Source organism: Mus caroli, unplaced genomic scaffold (genome assembly GCF_978045245.1).
Source record: "Mus caroli unplaced genomic scaffold, Mus_caroli_1 scaffold_20, whole genome shotgun sequence".
Classification (NCBI taxonomy): domain Eukaryota; kingdom Metazoa; phylum Chordata; class Mammalia; order Rodentia; family Muridae; genus Mus; species Mus caroli.
The window spans coordinates 29,053,354-29,066,064 of NW_028227275.1; the positions used below are offsets into that span (position 1 = coordinate 29,053,354).

A 12,711-nucleotide genomic window follows, 5' to 3' on the forward strand; every position below is an offset into this window, starting at 1 on the left:
GTGTCATTGTGACACAGCTGGAAAGAGTGAACATTGACAGAGGAATTGCTTCTAGTAGACTGGCATGTGGATGTGTTTGTGGGGCCTTTTCTTGATTGTTCCTTGGTGCCAGAGGGCCCAGTTCACTGTAGGTGACTCTATCCCTAAGCCCGGGGAGCTGGCCCTATAAGAAAGAAAGAGCCAGCAGTAGGTAATGTTCTTCCATGACTTTAGCTTAAAGTTCCTGCCCTGCAGGAATTTCTACCTTGGCTTCTCTCAAGGATGGGCTTGTCACTTGGAAGATGAAATAAAGCCTTCCCTCTCCAAGTTGCTTTTGGTCATGGTGTTTAGTACAGCAATCAAGCTAGCACACTTACATAGCATGATTAATCTTCTAGAGGATTCTGAACCAGCAGAGCTTAGCAATTTTCATGTTACTCTTTGGCATCTTTTTGTCCTGAAGATTTAACTGTAGCATATTTTCTAAGACAAGTCTGGTGGCGATAAGTTCTGTGAGCTTTTGTTTGAGACACTCCCTATACCTCTTTCTAAATGCTGCTTTTACTGGATACAGTGTTCTTGGCCAACAGTTTGTTCCTTCTAAACTTTGGCTGCTAAGCACTCTTGTATCTCAATTGTTGCTCTTCTGTGGGTGTTCTTTCCTGGTTCGCTTTTTGTCTAACCCTTTGACAGTTTGATACATTTAACTAAAAGGAGGCTAGTCCCCTCCAGCCCCCAGCAGCTCTTCTCCATATAGTCCAGCCATTTTGGCTATGTCAGCCCTTTTACCCTTTTGCCATCTTAGTCTCTTGGCGTCACCTCTCTTGGTAGGTCAGTGGTTTCACCTCTCTTGGTAGGTCAGTGGTTCCTCTCTTGCTCTCCCTCCCTCCTCTCGTGATCTGGTTTTATCTACTGGCCATGTTCAGCCTACACTCTTCCCTCTCCCTGCTTTCTCCCTTGTATCGACGATAAAAATCTCTATACTTTAGGAGTGGTCATGTCCTCCTCCTTTCTATTTTTCTTTTCTTATTCTTTTTCATTCACTATTATCTTTGGAAACACAATGCTGTTTGCATCCAGCACTGAGTTTAGATACAGGTGATAGCTATACTTGGCTGATTGCTCATTGCCTTCCCAGTCTGTGGTTTGTAATTCTAGGGAAGTTGTCCTAACTTCCAAGAGGAGGGTTGGACTCTGTCACTACGAAACAAACATTAAACACAAGGCTTGCCCAATAACTCCAGGTACCCATCACCCAGATGAGATAGTGAATTTTCCTCTGTGAAAATTGCCCAGATTTTTGGTAGTATTTTATATTTTATGATACTTTCCCTCCAAATAACTCAGTCACTGCAAAAAGACTGGAAAACAAAGACAAGGATCAGGCATGAAAACACTTACTTAATTAGAGAGACTATTTTATTTTCCACTTTTAAAATAATGCATATGTAGCTTTATAACATGTTATTTCAAGCATTCAGGTTTGAAAGCTGACTGTTGAGGTGTGGGCACTTTTCCATGTCCTGTGACTTTTCTCCTTTGACTCTCAAGACAGTATTTTCTGCCTTCAGAAAGCTAGGGAATGTCATTAGGAGTGGAAAAGCAGAAAAAGAAAACCCTCAAATGGCATAACCTCAAATGGCAAGGGTTGTTTGCATTTTAAAACTGTGGCACAATTTCCAAATATTTAGGAGCAATATGTATTTAAATATTTTGGTTTTAAGGAAGTTGCATTGAATCTCTTTTCCCAAAGAACTTGGGTAAAATACAGAAGCATATCCAGTTATATAAAGAAAGAGGTTCCAATTTACACTTTTAATTCTCGTAAGCACAAGCACACATTGTTGCATCAGTTGCCACATTAAAGGCTAGCTTATGTTATTAAGTAACTTGTAAAATTCTATTTTTGATAGCTGTGTTTGCCTTGCTGGTGATAAGAGTGCCCAGCTCTTTCACCTCTGTGGTTTGGATTTTGATACCACTGGAAAGACACAGAAAGACAAATCCTTCAAATCAGAAGTTAGTTAACGTCTTCATTTTTGCTCAGAGATTTTTTTAAACTGATACTCTCTTCTATTTTGTATTAGTCATTCCTTTATTCCAGCATAGGAACTGTGAACATCAGGAAGAGTAGGGAGATATCCCTGAATTATTGAGCCGGAGGCTTTGTCTACTCTTCGTCCAGTTAGCTGTCCACCAGAAACTGAGACGATACAGATCACAGATCAAGGCTAACAATGTGGGATGGACCTTACTGACCTTAGGGTAAATTAAGGTCCCCAGAAGTTAGGAAACTTGTTTAAGATCTTATGTGTGATAAGGAGCAGGTGAGACTACAGACCTCCTGATTGTGTCACATTCTACATTTTGAGCCCAATGCAGGACACATTTGCCAATGCAAAACCATTTAATTCTGTATGTATTTGAAAACATATTATTAGAGAACTTCAGATCCAGTAATCATTCTAACAAATATTACTTAAGTAGTGCTGGGACTTTTGTCCAACAAGGTAGTTTTTGAATGCCTTGATACCTCTCTAAAGTGACCCATGGCTTATCTTCCATTCTCTCACGAGGTGGCTAGTGTGTCTAAATGAGCTCAGTGCAAAGATGTCTGGTCAAAGAAAGTGTGGCCAGGTGAGGGTCCTCCAGCAGTGCTATCGGGCTGTCTGCGATCTTACAGGGGCTCCCAGTGGCTTCAGTTTCTCAGTCCCCTGTGCCACCATTAGTCAAGCATTTCCTCCTCCCTGCTCTCTTTTGCTTTATTCATCCTGCTGCTTCAAGGTCAAGTGAGAGCTTGCAGTTAACAGAGCAAAGAGTAAGCTGAGAAACACAAGAGGAATTCTCTTCCACCCTGATGTGTTTAGGAAAGTTGAAGCTACTGAAATTATACTTGACTGAAATCTTAGCATATTCACAAGAAACCTTTTTTTTTCACTTGAATGCTCCTAAAATATTATTAGGCTTACCCTGCCCTAAATTCTATCTTGCATGTGGTCTGTCCACACTGAGAATAAAGTTAAACTGAAATTCTATGCTGTAGGATCTTCCTCTTGAGATTTGCTTGTTGAAGGCTATGGCTATTTATTTAACCATTTCCTTACTTTCTTTGACTTAGATCTGTGATAGCAAGGTACTCTTTGCTGTTCTCGACAGGTTTTTACATACTTCTATCATAGGTGGACTTCCCTTATGTGCTTAAAATTGACCGTTAGGTTTTAAAAGGGTTAAAATGTCTTTTCACTGTTGCTTCCCCTGAATAAATGTTTCAGGCTTGAGGAAAGTCAAAAATAATAATAATTAAAAAAACCTGATAAAATCACTTCCTTTTTCTACAATATTTACAGAAGAATTTGACTAAAATGTTTACAAAATTTAAAGAATTGGCTAAAAAAGGAAAGAAAAAAAAAACCCAACTCTTTTAAAAAAGAAAGATCACCTTTACAGCCAACTATGCCTGTTGACATGTGTAAAAGAAATAACATTAAATATAATATATTTCTTTTGTAGACTAAGTTCTTTAGAATTTTCTGTGATTATTTTAGTGTGGCGGAAAGATACACAAATATTCAAACTATTCATTAATTTTAGAGATTAAAAACATTTACAGTTCACTAATTCTAAAATAACACAGCTTTTAGTGAAACAAATATCTCAGTGTCTCCCTTGACTTAATGATACTTTAAAAAGTCACTACAGAATAAAAAAATGCATGAAATACTTAAAAGTCCTGACTAGCACTCCTTAATGGGATAAAAAAATATAAATACTTGAGGCATTGTATCATGTATAATATACATTTATGATTTATAGCATCAGTATAAGTAAATCTAGGGCATTTCCAATAATCCAACTCTAGGAGAGCTAATAAAACCAGGACATGGCATATTCTGTCACTACTCACATGTAATATTTGTATTCTGAACAGTAGGGAGATTTGAGTTTATTGGAAAAGTATGTAGGTGAAAACTAATGGTTGTTGGATCCAAATACACTGTTTTATTACAAAATGGGGTGTAATGTACTCTAATGAGGTAGTTTTGATGATTCTAACACTAGCCTGCTCATTAATACAGCATACATTCTCTAAAAGGCATTATCCCAATGGCGATAGTCATATGCAAATAATTCTTAATAATTAGGTCTTTTTCATGGCCCTTGTATTTTTGTCTTTCAAAGGTCTAACATGGGCAGAAGTTGTTGTTAAATACCATAGACTGGAGAAAGTAGAATAGCTAGGAAAAAAAGGTCATCTTCTTGGAAGCCACATCTTGAAGTCTTTATCTGCAGGGACCTCTCTTGAAACCAAAGTGATTATTCCTGAAGTTTGTTCTCCACTGATTCCTAAAGTATTAGCTAAGGTCACCTTCACTAAAAACTGGGGACCCTAACCATGCTTCTGTATTCCAAAATGGTCTTTTGAAACTGTAATTGTCTCCATGACTGTGGTTAGCCGTTATACTTTCAAGCAACAGATTAAGGTCTAGTGGACAATACAGGTAGGAAGAATCCAGATTACCTTCAGAGCTGAATGAAACATGCTATTCCCATCTTTCCCCTGAAAGACATTTATACAGGAGTCATACCAGGGCTGCTGGCTTTCTGCATCAAGGGATATTAATGTTTCCAGGACTCTGGATTTAGTGTTGAGTCTCAGCAGATGTCACAAGAAGTTCCTACCTGGACCAAGCTATATCCTGTGCGCTGGACCAGTGCGCGGAGTGCCGCTTCCTTCTGGGTGCCGCTCAATCCATCCCCGGATTTGTGATTTGATTCCATTGAGAGTGATTATCAGCAAAAAATCAGGTTAATTAGGGTTGCTCACTGAAACCAAATTTAAGATAAATTAAGTAAATTACTGTAGCCAAGTCTACATTGCCCTTCAGGTGAAGGGCATCTTTAGGAAAGGCCTATAAAGGAATCATTAAGGTTATAGCTGCTAACTGCTACATTCAAACAAGACTGGACAACAGTTTTTTTTTTTAAATCATGTGTTTATAATTATATATAATTTTTAGATGTTCAACCTTTTGAAATGAAAACTGAATTATATCCATTCTCTAATTAGAACGTAGTCCACTCATTCTCAGTTCAGTTATCTTAAGATATCACTAAATATACAAACAGATGAGTTCATGCCAATTAAAAAAAGGGAAGGGATGTGAAAGGATATGGCTTAGCAGGTAACAGTGCTTGGTGCTCAAGCTGAAGACCTGAGTTTGAATCTCCAGCACCCCCTATAAAGCTTGTAACCCTAGCCCCATAGTGGCATCCCTGGAGTTTGCTTGCCACCAACCTGGCTCTGGTGGTGTACAGCAGAAGACCTTGTTTCAAAGAAGTGAGGCAGAGAGTGATGGAGTAGGGTGCCTGATGTGTTCCTCAGGCCTGCAGGTGTACACTTGCAATTCATATACATGTGCATGTCTTTTCTGTGAACACTAAAATCTTGTGAGAAGTGTGTGCGCACACATACACACACACACACACATGGAAAGAGGGAAGGCAGAAGAAGAGAGGAGAAGAGAGGAGAGGAGAGGAGAGGAGAGGAGAGGAGAGGAGAGGAGAGGAGAGGAGAGGAGAGGAGAGGAGAGGGGAGGGGAGGGGAGGGGAGGGGAGGGGAGGGGAGGGGAGGGGAGGGGAGGGGAGGGGAGGGGAGGAGAGGAGAGAAATGGTAGGAAGTAAAAATTGTGAGCTTGAGCTTCGTCTGTCTATTCTGTGTTTTGCAAGAGACACTTGTCTATTTATTCCACAGTCAAACAAGACTGGTTAAAAGATTTTAAAATTCATTTGGGCACACACATGCACACACACACACACACACACACACACACACACACACACACACACATGCAAGCGCGCGAACACACACACTTCTCACAAGATTTTAGTGTTCACAGAAAAGTTTTTTTTTAATTTTTATGTACTTAAATGAATGAATGAATGAGTGTGTGTGCGCGTGCGTGCGTACGTGTGTGTGTGTGTGTGTGTGTGTGTGTGTGTGTGTACATGCATGAAACACACACAGAGGTCAAAAGATAACTTGTAGAAGTTAGTTCTCTTCTTCTACCATTTGGGTCCTGGGGATTGAACTGAGGAAGTTAGACTTGGCAACATGTGCTGAACCATCTCATCTATCCAGAAGTTGTAGCCGTGCTTTTAATCTTGATTAGGAAATTAGTGTCTTTTACATGATAGTGGTGATTTGACATTATGAAGCAATTCAGGTTAGGTCATGTAGCTTTACTTCTGTAGTTGGAGAACATACTGTTTCTATGGATACTAAAACATAGATAAGTTGATGCCCATATTCAGTTTATAATCCTTATCTGTTGGCACATACAGTTATAGAAATTGCTATGAAGTAATCTTATAAATAAAACTATAAAAACCATTTTTGAAGATTTATAAAGAAACTTTTGCAAGAGTTACATTTTACCTAAAGCTACTTTTATGTAAATGTTGCTAAATTTATTAAATGTCATTAAAGTTACTGTTTAATCAGAAAGCTCTCGGGTTCTCCCATTGTTCACCTAGCTTATCCTGGAGGACCAGGAAGGACTGGGGAATCTGATAAGGTTATTTCTATGTGCCTTAATAGTTTCAATGGCAAAGTCTACACTCTGTTGGCTAAGCTGTAGTTTGTTTTTTGCTAGACTTCATCATTTCCATCAAAAAGGTAACAGTTCATAGTTACATGATGAATTTGCTGTTTGCAAAACCTGCCTTGAGCTTGGGTTAATATTTAGTAAAGGTTATTAAAGACATTTTGACATCAGAAAGGCCTCTGTGCTCCATTGGACTACAGTGTGAAGTTCTGAGAAATTCTTTACAACATCTAAATCTCAAATCATTGCAATCAGCACATTAAAGCAAAACTCACAATTTGCAGCCTAAGGCACTTCAGGGATTGAGTGTGTTTTCGCTTGCCATAGCACTTGAGTGACATGTTTGAAGTCCTTGGTTTAGACACCAGAACTCTCAAACAAAACCTATCCCAACCCAAAACAAAACAAAACAAAACAAAACAAAACAAAACAAAACAAAACAAAACAAAACGGCAAAACAAGAATAGAGTTGAGGAAATTTGTGGAAGAAGAAGCAGAAGTTGGGTTATGGGTTGCTGATTTTCACAGTGCCTTTAGCTATCCAAACAGATAAACTGAGTGACAGGTAGACAGAAATCCAAGTCTGAATTTCAAGGGAGAGTTTCAGCTGAGACACTGACTTGGAGCTGATGTATGACAGATGTTTAGTCTTGAGATTGGATGAGCTCATGTAAGGACTGGGGAGAGGGTGTGTATCTAAGGCAGACCTGCAGATAACTCCAACTCAAGAAGCCAAGAGATAAGGAAGATCCAGCGAAGGAGATCTAGATGGAACACCATAAGGATAAGAGCGCCAGGATGCTGAAGTAGTTTAGAAGCAAGGAAAGAGGTCTGGGAATGGGGGAGGTGAGCTGTCCAAGGTCCACGAATCAGGCAGAAGCTGACGTGGGAAGAGCCTTTCTGTTCTCTTTCTGCCTTTCACTGTTGTCTTCCTCAATCTCAACACTGTCTCACGTGCAGCAATGATATCCCCCCAGTTACCCTGGGGCTTGGGAGAGCAACATACTGATACAGCTTTGGAAAAAAGTTCCTGGCTTGTTGTGCCATAGAGTATCATTAGGCATTGGATCTTAGCACTCATCAGAGGAGGCAGGCAAGGCAAGGCATCACCAAGCACCTCCACTTTCAATTGCCAGGTTCTGCTATGAAAACTTAGGTAGGTCCGTGGCACAGTTCTGTTTGTCAGTGCAGATAAAGAGATAAAAATAGAAGTTGTTGGAAGAGGGTCAGGGCAGCATTGCAGGGAAGAATTAAATTTCCAGGCTCACTCTAAAGTCAGGCTTTTCATTTGTGAATTCTAGTCAAACAGGCTGTGGACAAGTGGCTGAAGTGAAGATGAATGAGAAAACACTTCGGATGTATTCTGTTGAGGTCTAGCACATGAGATTCAATGTGATTTAATATTTCTGCTAATAAGTCATAATGGAGGATAGCTGTGAGATACAGGGGCAAGAGAGTAAATCCAGAAAGGCCTTGTCTATTTATTTATTTTCAAAGCTGCTCTGATAAACACCAAGACTAAAAGCAATTTAGGAAAGAAAAGGATTTCGTTTAACTTACATGGTATAGCCCATCATTTAGGGAGTTCAGGCCAGGAACTCAAGCAGAAACAGTGGAAGAATGCAGTTTCCTGGCTTGCTCACTGAATCCTGCTTAGCTTGTTGTTTTATACAGCATAGGTCTACCTGCTTATGAATGGTACTGCTGCCCATAGTGGGCTGGCCCCTCATATCAATTAGCAATAAATATACATGCCCACAGGACAATCGGATGGAAGCAATTCTTCAAAGGAGGTTCCCTCTTCCAAGGTTATAAGGTTGTGTCAAATTACAATAAAAAATAACCAGGACAAACTCCCTGGACAGTATTCATTTGAAAAATATGATACAAATTCCATGGCTCTTTACTAGCACCGCTTAGCTGCCATTTAACAGTCTCGGGCAATGTCTCCATAGTCTCTAGGACTATATTTTTCTTAGCAATGAAACTCTTATCTCAAATATGTATGCCACTGAAAATAACTACATAAAAATGGACTCTGAGCCAAGTGTGATGGTCATGTCTGTTACCCAAGTCTATATGGGAGGCTGCAGCAGGAAAATCATGAATTCAAGGTTAGCCTGGGCTGCATAAGGAGACCCCAACGTTAAAAGAAAAGGAAAGCATTCCCATATATCCTTCTACTTCCGTCCAGGCTCTTTGAGCTTCAATGTCTTTATATAGAAAATTAGGATAGCAGTATATCTTATTTCATAGTCTTCTGAGGATTAAATATTAAGGTAATTATTAAATACTCAAAATGGTCCCTGGCATTTAATACTTGCACAGTGTTGGCTATTATAGCTCTATATGGAGTTGTACATAGCTCCATGTGGTAGATAAAGTCCAATGTCATCAGTATGACACATTCTCCTTAGTAGCACATCCCATGTCTGCTTTCCCCATCCTTCACATGCCCCCTTCTCTTAGCACTCACATGCTTCCTTAGGTCTCCAGGCTCACTGCTTACAATTTCCCTTCCTGTATCTTCTAACTTCACTGTTTGGTCTCATTGATTCCATCTGGATTTGGTTGAAAGCTGTTTGCTCCATGATGCTTTCTTTGACAAGCTCCCTGGGTAACATTAGATGCCATCCTCTCTTTGTTCTCAGGAAAGCCTGCACAACTCTGTACTGCCTCACACAGTGTTATAATGTTCCCCTGATGCTCATTCTCCCTGACCTGTAAGCATGATAAATGGAAGGGCTGTCTTCTACTTGTAGTTTGTGCCAAATGTGAAATGGGTATGGCCTGAGACAAACACTGGCAACGTATTTGGGAGGAGAGCCTGTTTAAAAGCAAAGACGCTAGAGCTTAGAAAGTAAAAGCAGAAATTACAGGGAGAGAAAAAAAAAAGGAGGTGCAGAGAGTAGATGTCAGAAAGGAGATGCAGACCGTGGATGTCAGCGTGCATCTTGATTAAAAGTGAAACGACGGCTGGAGAGATGGCTCAGCAGTTAAGAGCACGGACTGCTCTTCCAGAGGTCCTGAGTTCAATTCCCAGCCACCACAGGGTGGCTCACAACCATCTGTCATGGGATCTGATGCACAATTCTGGTGTATATCGGAAGACAGCTGCAGTGTACTCGTATAAATAATAATAAATAAATTATATATATATATATATATATATATATATATTGTGTGGCTCAAGGCTGGCTCAGCGGTTAAAAGCACCGACTGTCCTTCCGAAGGTCATTAGTTCAAATCCCAGCAACTACATGGTGGCTCACGATCATTCGTAACGAAATCTGATGCCCTCTTCTGGAGTGTCTGAAGACAGCTATAGTGTACTTACATATAATAAATAAATAAATCTTAAAAAAAAAAGTGAAACGACATTGGCATAGCCCCACAAGAGAGAGCTATGTCAGGGTCCTGTCAGCAAAATCTTGCTGGCATATGCAATTATGTCTGGGTTTGATGGTTGTATATGGGATGGATCCCTGGGTGGGGCAGTCATCTATTGGATGGAACACGGGCCTCTAACGAAGGAGCTAGAGAAAGTACCCAAGGAGCTGAAGGGGTCTGCAACCCTATAGGAGGAACAACAATATGAACTAACCAGTACCCCCAGAGCTCGTGTCTCTAGCTGCATATGTAGCAGAGGATGGTCAAGTCGGCCATCAATGGGAGGAGAGGCCTTTGGTATTGCGAAGATCATATGCCCCAGTACAGGGGAATGCCAGGGCCAGGAAGCAGGAGTAGGGTTGGGGGACAGGGTAGGGGGAGGGTATAGGGGGCTTTGGAGATAGCATTTGAAATGTAAATGAAGAAAATATCTAATAAAAATGCCTTAGAAAACAAACAAAAAAAGTGAAATGAAACAGTTATCCTCAACTTTAATGGAGAGTCCAGTAAATATTAATTTCCTCTATACGAATTTCCTGTCTTTGGCAGCTTAAAATTTGGAAAGCATAGTTCTGCTGCTACAATTACTAACAACCCTCTTATTTGATGCTCTGGAAGAGGTTGGACAAGAAAACTAAATGGGGAAAGAGACTGTGACTTGATCAGTAGTGGATAGGTCCTTCTCATTGAGTGGGAACCTCAGGGCTCTGGTGACACCAGACCCCATGTGCATTTGAAGTTGTTGAAGGTGTAACTTGCTGTTCGGATCTCTCTAAGTCATATCAATTTTTCTCTAATGTTTTATTGTGACCTGGTCATGCATGATATAAGTGAGGGGTACAGTGACTATTGTAAAACATATACAAGTTGTTTTGAGAAGCAATTCAGTTCCAGATTGCGCAGAAATGAAGGGGTTGTGATAAAAGTCTCTTGATGATGTGAAATAAATATTACCTTGCATTAATAATAAAGTATTTTAAAATTTTATATTTTATTATAAAATAAAATAATAAAGTATAATAAAAGAAGTATAAATTAGTTGGTACTTAGAAAAATGTTTACAAATGAAATCAATAGTTCATTTGAGTTTGCATCATGAAGGATAGAAAAAGAATATGCATATCTACACATTCCAAAGGTCTATGTGGTGGTTACATGGATTAAAAAAAATAGACACCATGCATTTGGAGAGGAAATGAAGGTGGTACTGGCAAGGGTTGGAGGGAGGAAAGAAAAGGAGGGAAATGGTGCAATTATATTTTAACTTAAAAAACTAAAAAGCATTTTAAAAACTCTTAGTGTATCACCTTATTATTTAAAAAATATATCAGTCAATTAATTAATCAGAACAATCTTTCTGTTGTTAAGGCATCAGTTAATGTATGATGCATTAATTTGGGTCCAGATCATCTTGAAATAAAGAAATTAAAGTTGTTTTTAGTGACTATCAATTGTACTTATAATTAAAAAAAAAAACCTCAGTAGTAAATTTTATATTGGTTGAGAACACAACGACATTTCAACTTCTGTTCTTCTTCCATGATTTTAACTCTCTGAATATTGGTTTTCTTTCTTTTTTCAACTCTCACAGAGTTTGTAAGAAAGCTTAGACATTGCCCAAGTAATTAGTGACAAGGAGATATTGGCATGAACAGTGGTACAATACCAGTTGATATGCCAGTCAAAGGAGTCACAACTGAGGTAGACTTTTTGGAAAAATAATTGGAAGATAAGTTGTAAAAAGAGTGTGTGGTCAAATTTCATTTACATTAAATTTATATTCATAAGGTTGTTGATTATAAAAGGCTAACTGGCTAAACTGGGTGGTAGAAAAATGAATATATTTTTTATCTTATGATATATGGCTTCTAAAATTTTCAATATAAAGATTCAGATTTTGTTACAATGTGAATACTTGGCGAAGTAGAATTTTCATTATAAAATTGGGTCAAAAATCCTAATCTGAAAAAAATTTACTGAAAACAGAAACCATTGCAAATAACCACTCAAGAGAAGAAGCTAGGAAATGATCACAGTTGACCAATAGGGACCAGAGACAAAAATAGAATTACTAATCAAAGTTCTATAGACTGGACATGAAGAGTGAGAGGTGACAGGAGAGCAGAATCAACTGGATGGCTGTAGGCCTTATGATCAGGCAGAGAGATGCGAATTCTTCAAATGAGACAAGAGTCCATATCACAAGCCAGAGACTTCTTACAAGTGAGTATATTGCTTCTAATAATTAAAAAATAGATGCAGTGGTTTATTGGGCATTTACTCAGGAAAGTATGATTTTATTTTTATAAATTTGTTCCAAGGTTAAATCAAGGTTTTACATAAACTAATAACTGTTGACTTGAATTGAAAAACATTTAATGCTTTTTTTCCAAACAGATAGTTTGATTAGGCATATTTTAAACACTATTGAAGAAATGGGGGCTGGAGAGATGGGTCAGTGGTTAAGAATATTAACTACTCTGTCAAGAAGATCATCCTTCAGTACCTAGCACCCACGTCAGGATGCTCACAACTCCAGGGGGATCTGACGCCCTTTGCTGGGTGTAAGTGCTCACATACACATCACACATACACATACACATACACATACACATACACATACACATACACATACACATACACATACACATAAACCAGCCAACCAACCAACAAACAAATAAAATGAATATAAAAAAGAGAAAGGAGTAATTGTTTCATTACAGAAAACCCTTTGAAG

General features: G+C 38.9%; 1 protein-coding gene across 3 annotated transcripts in view; it reads right to left on the minus strand.

Moving 5' to 3' along the window:
- Positions 1-12,711, minus strand: part of A1cf (APOBEC1 complementation factor) — a 76,701-nt gene that overhangs the window by 46,290 nt on the left and 17,700 nt on the right. For 2 of the 3 annotated variants that reach the window (XM_021151318.2, XM_021151317.3), the window contains exon 2: positions 4,660-4,803. The exons of the other annotated variant lie outside the window; for it this stretch is intronic. In XM_021151318.2, the coding sequence (XP_021006977.1) occupies positions 4,660-4,758 (99 nt within the window). In that variant the 5' untranslated portion in view covers positions 4,759-4,803. The remainder of the gene's footprint in view (positions 1-4,659; positions 4,804-12,711) is intronic. 3 annotated transcript variants of the gene reach the window in all.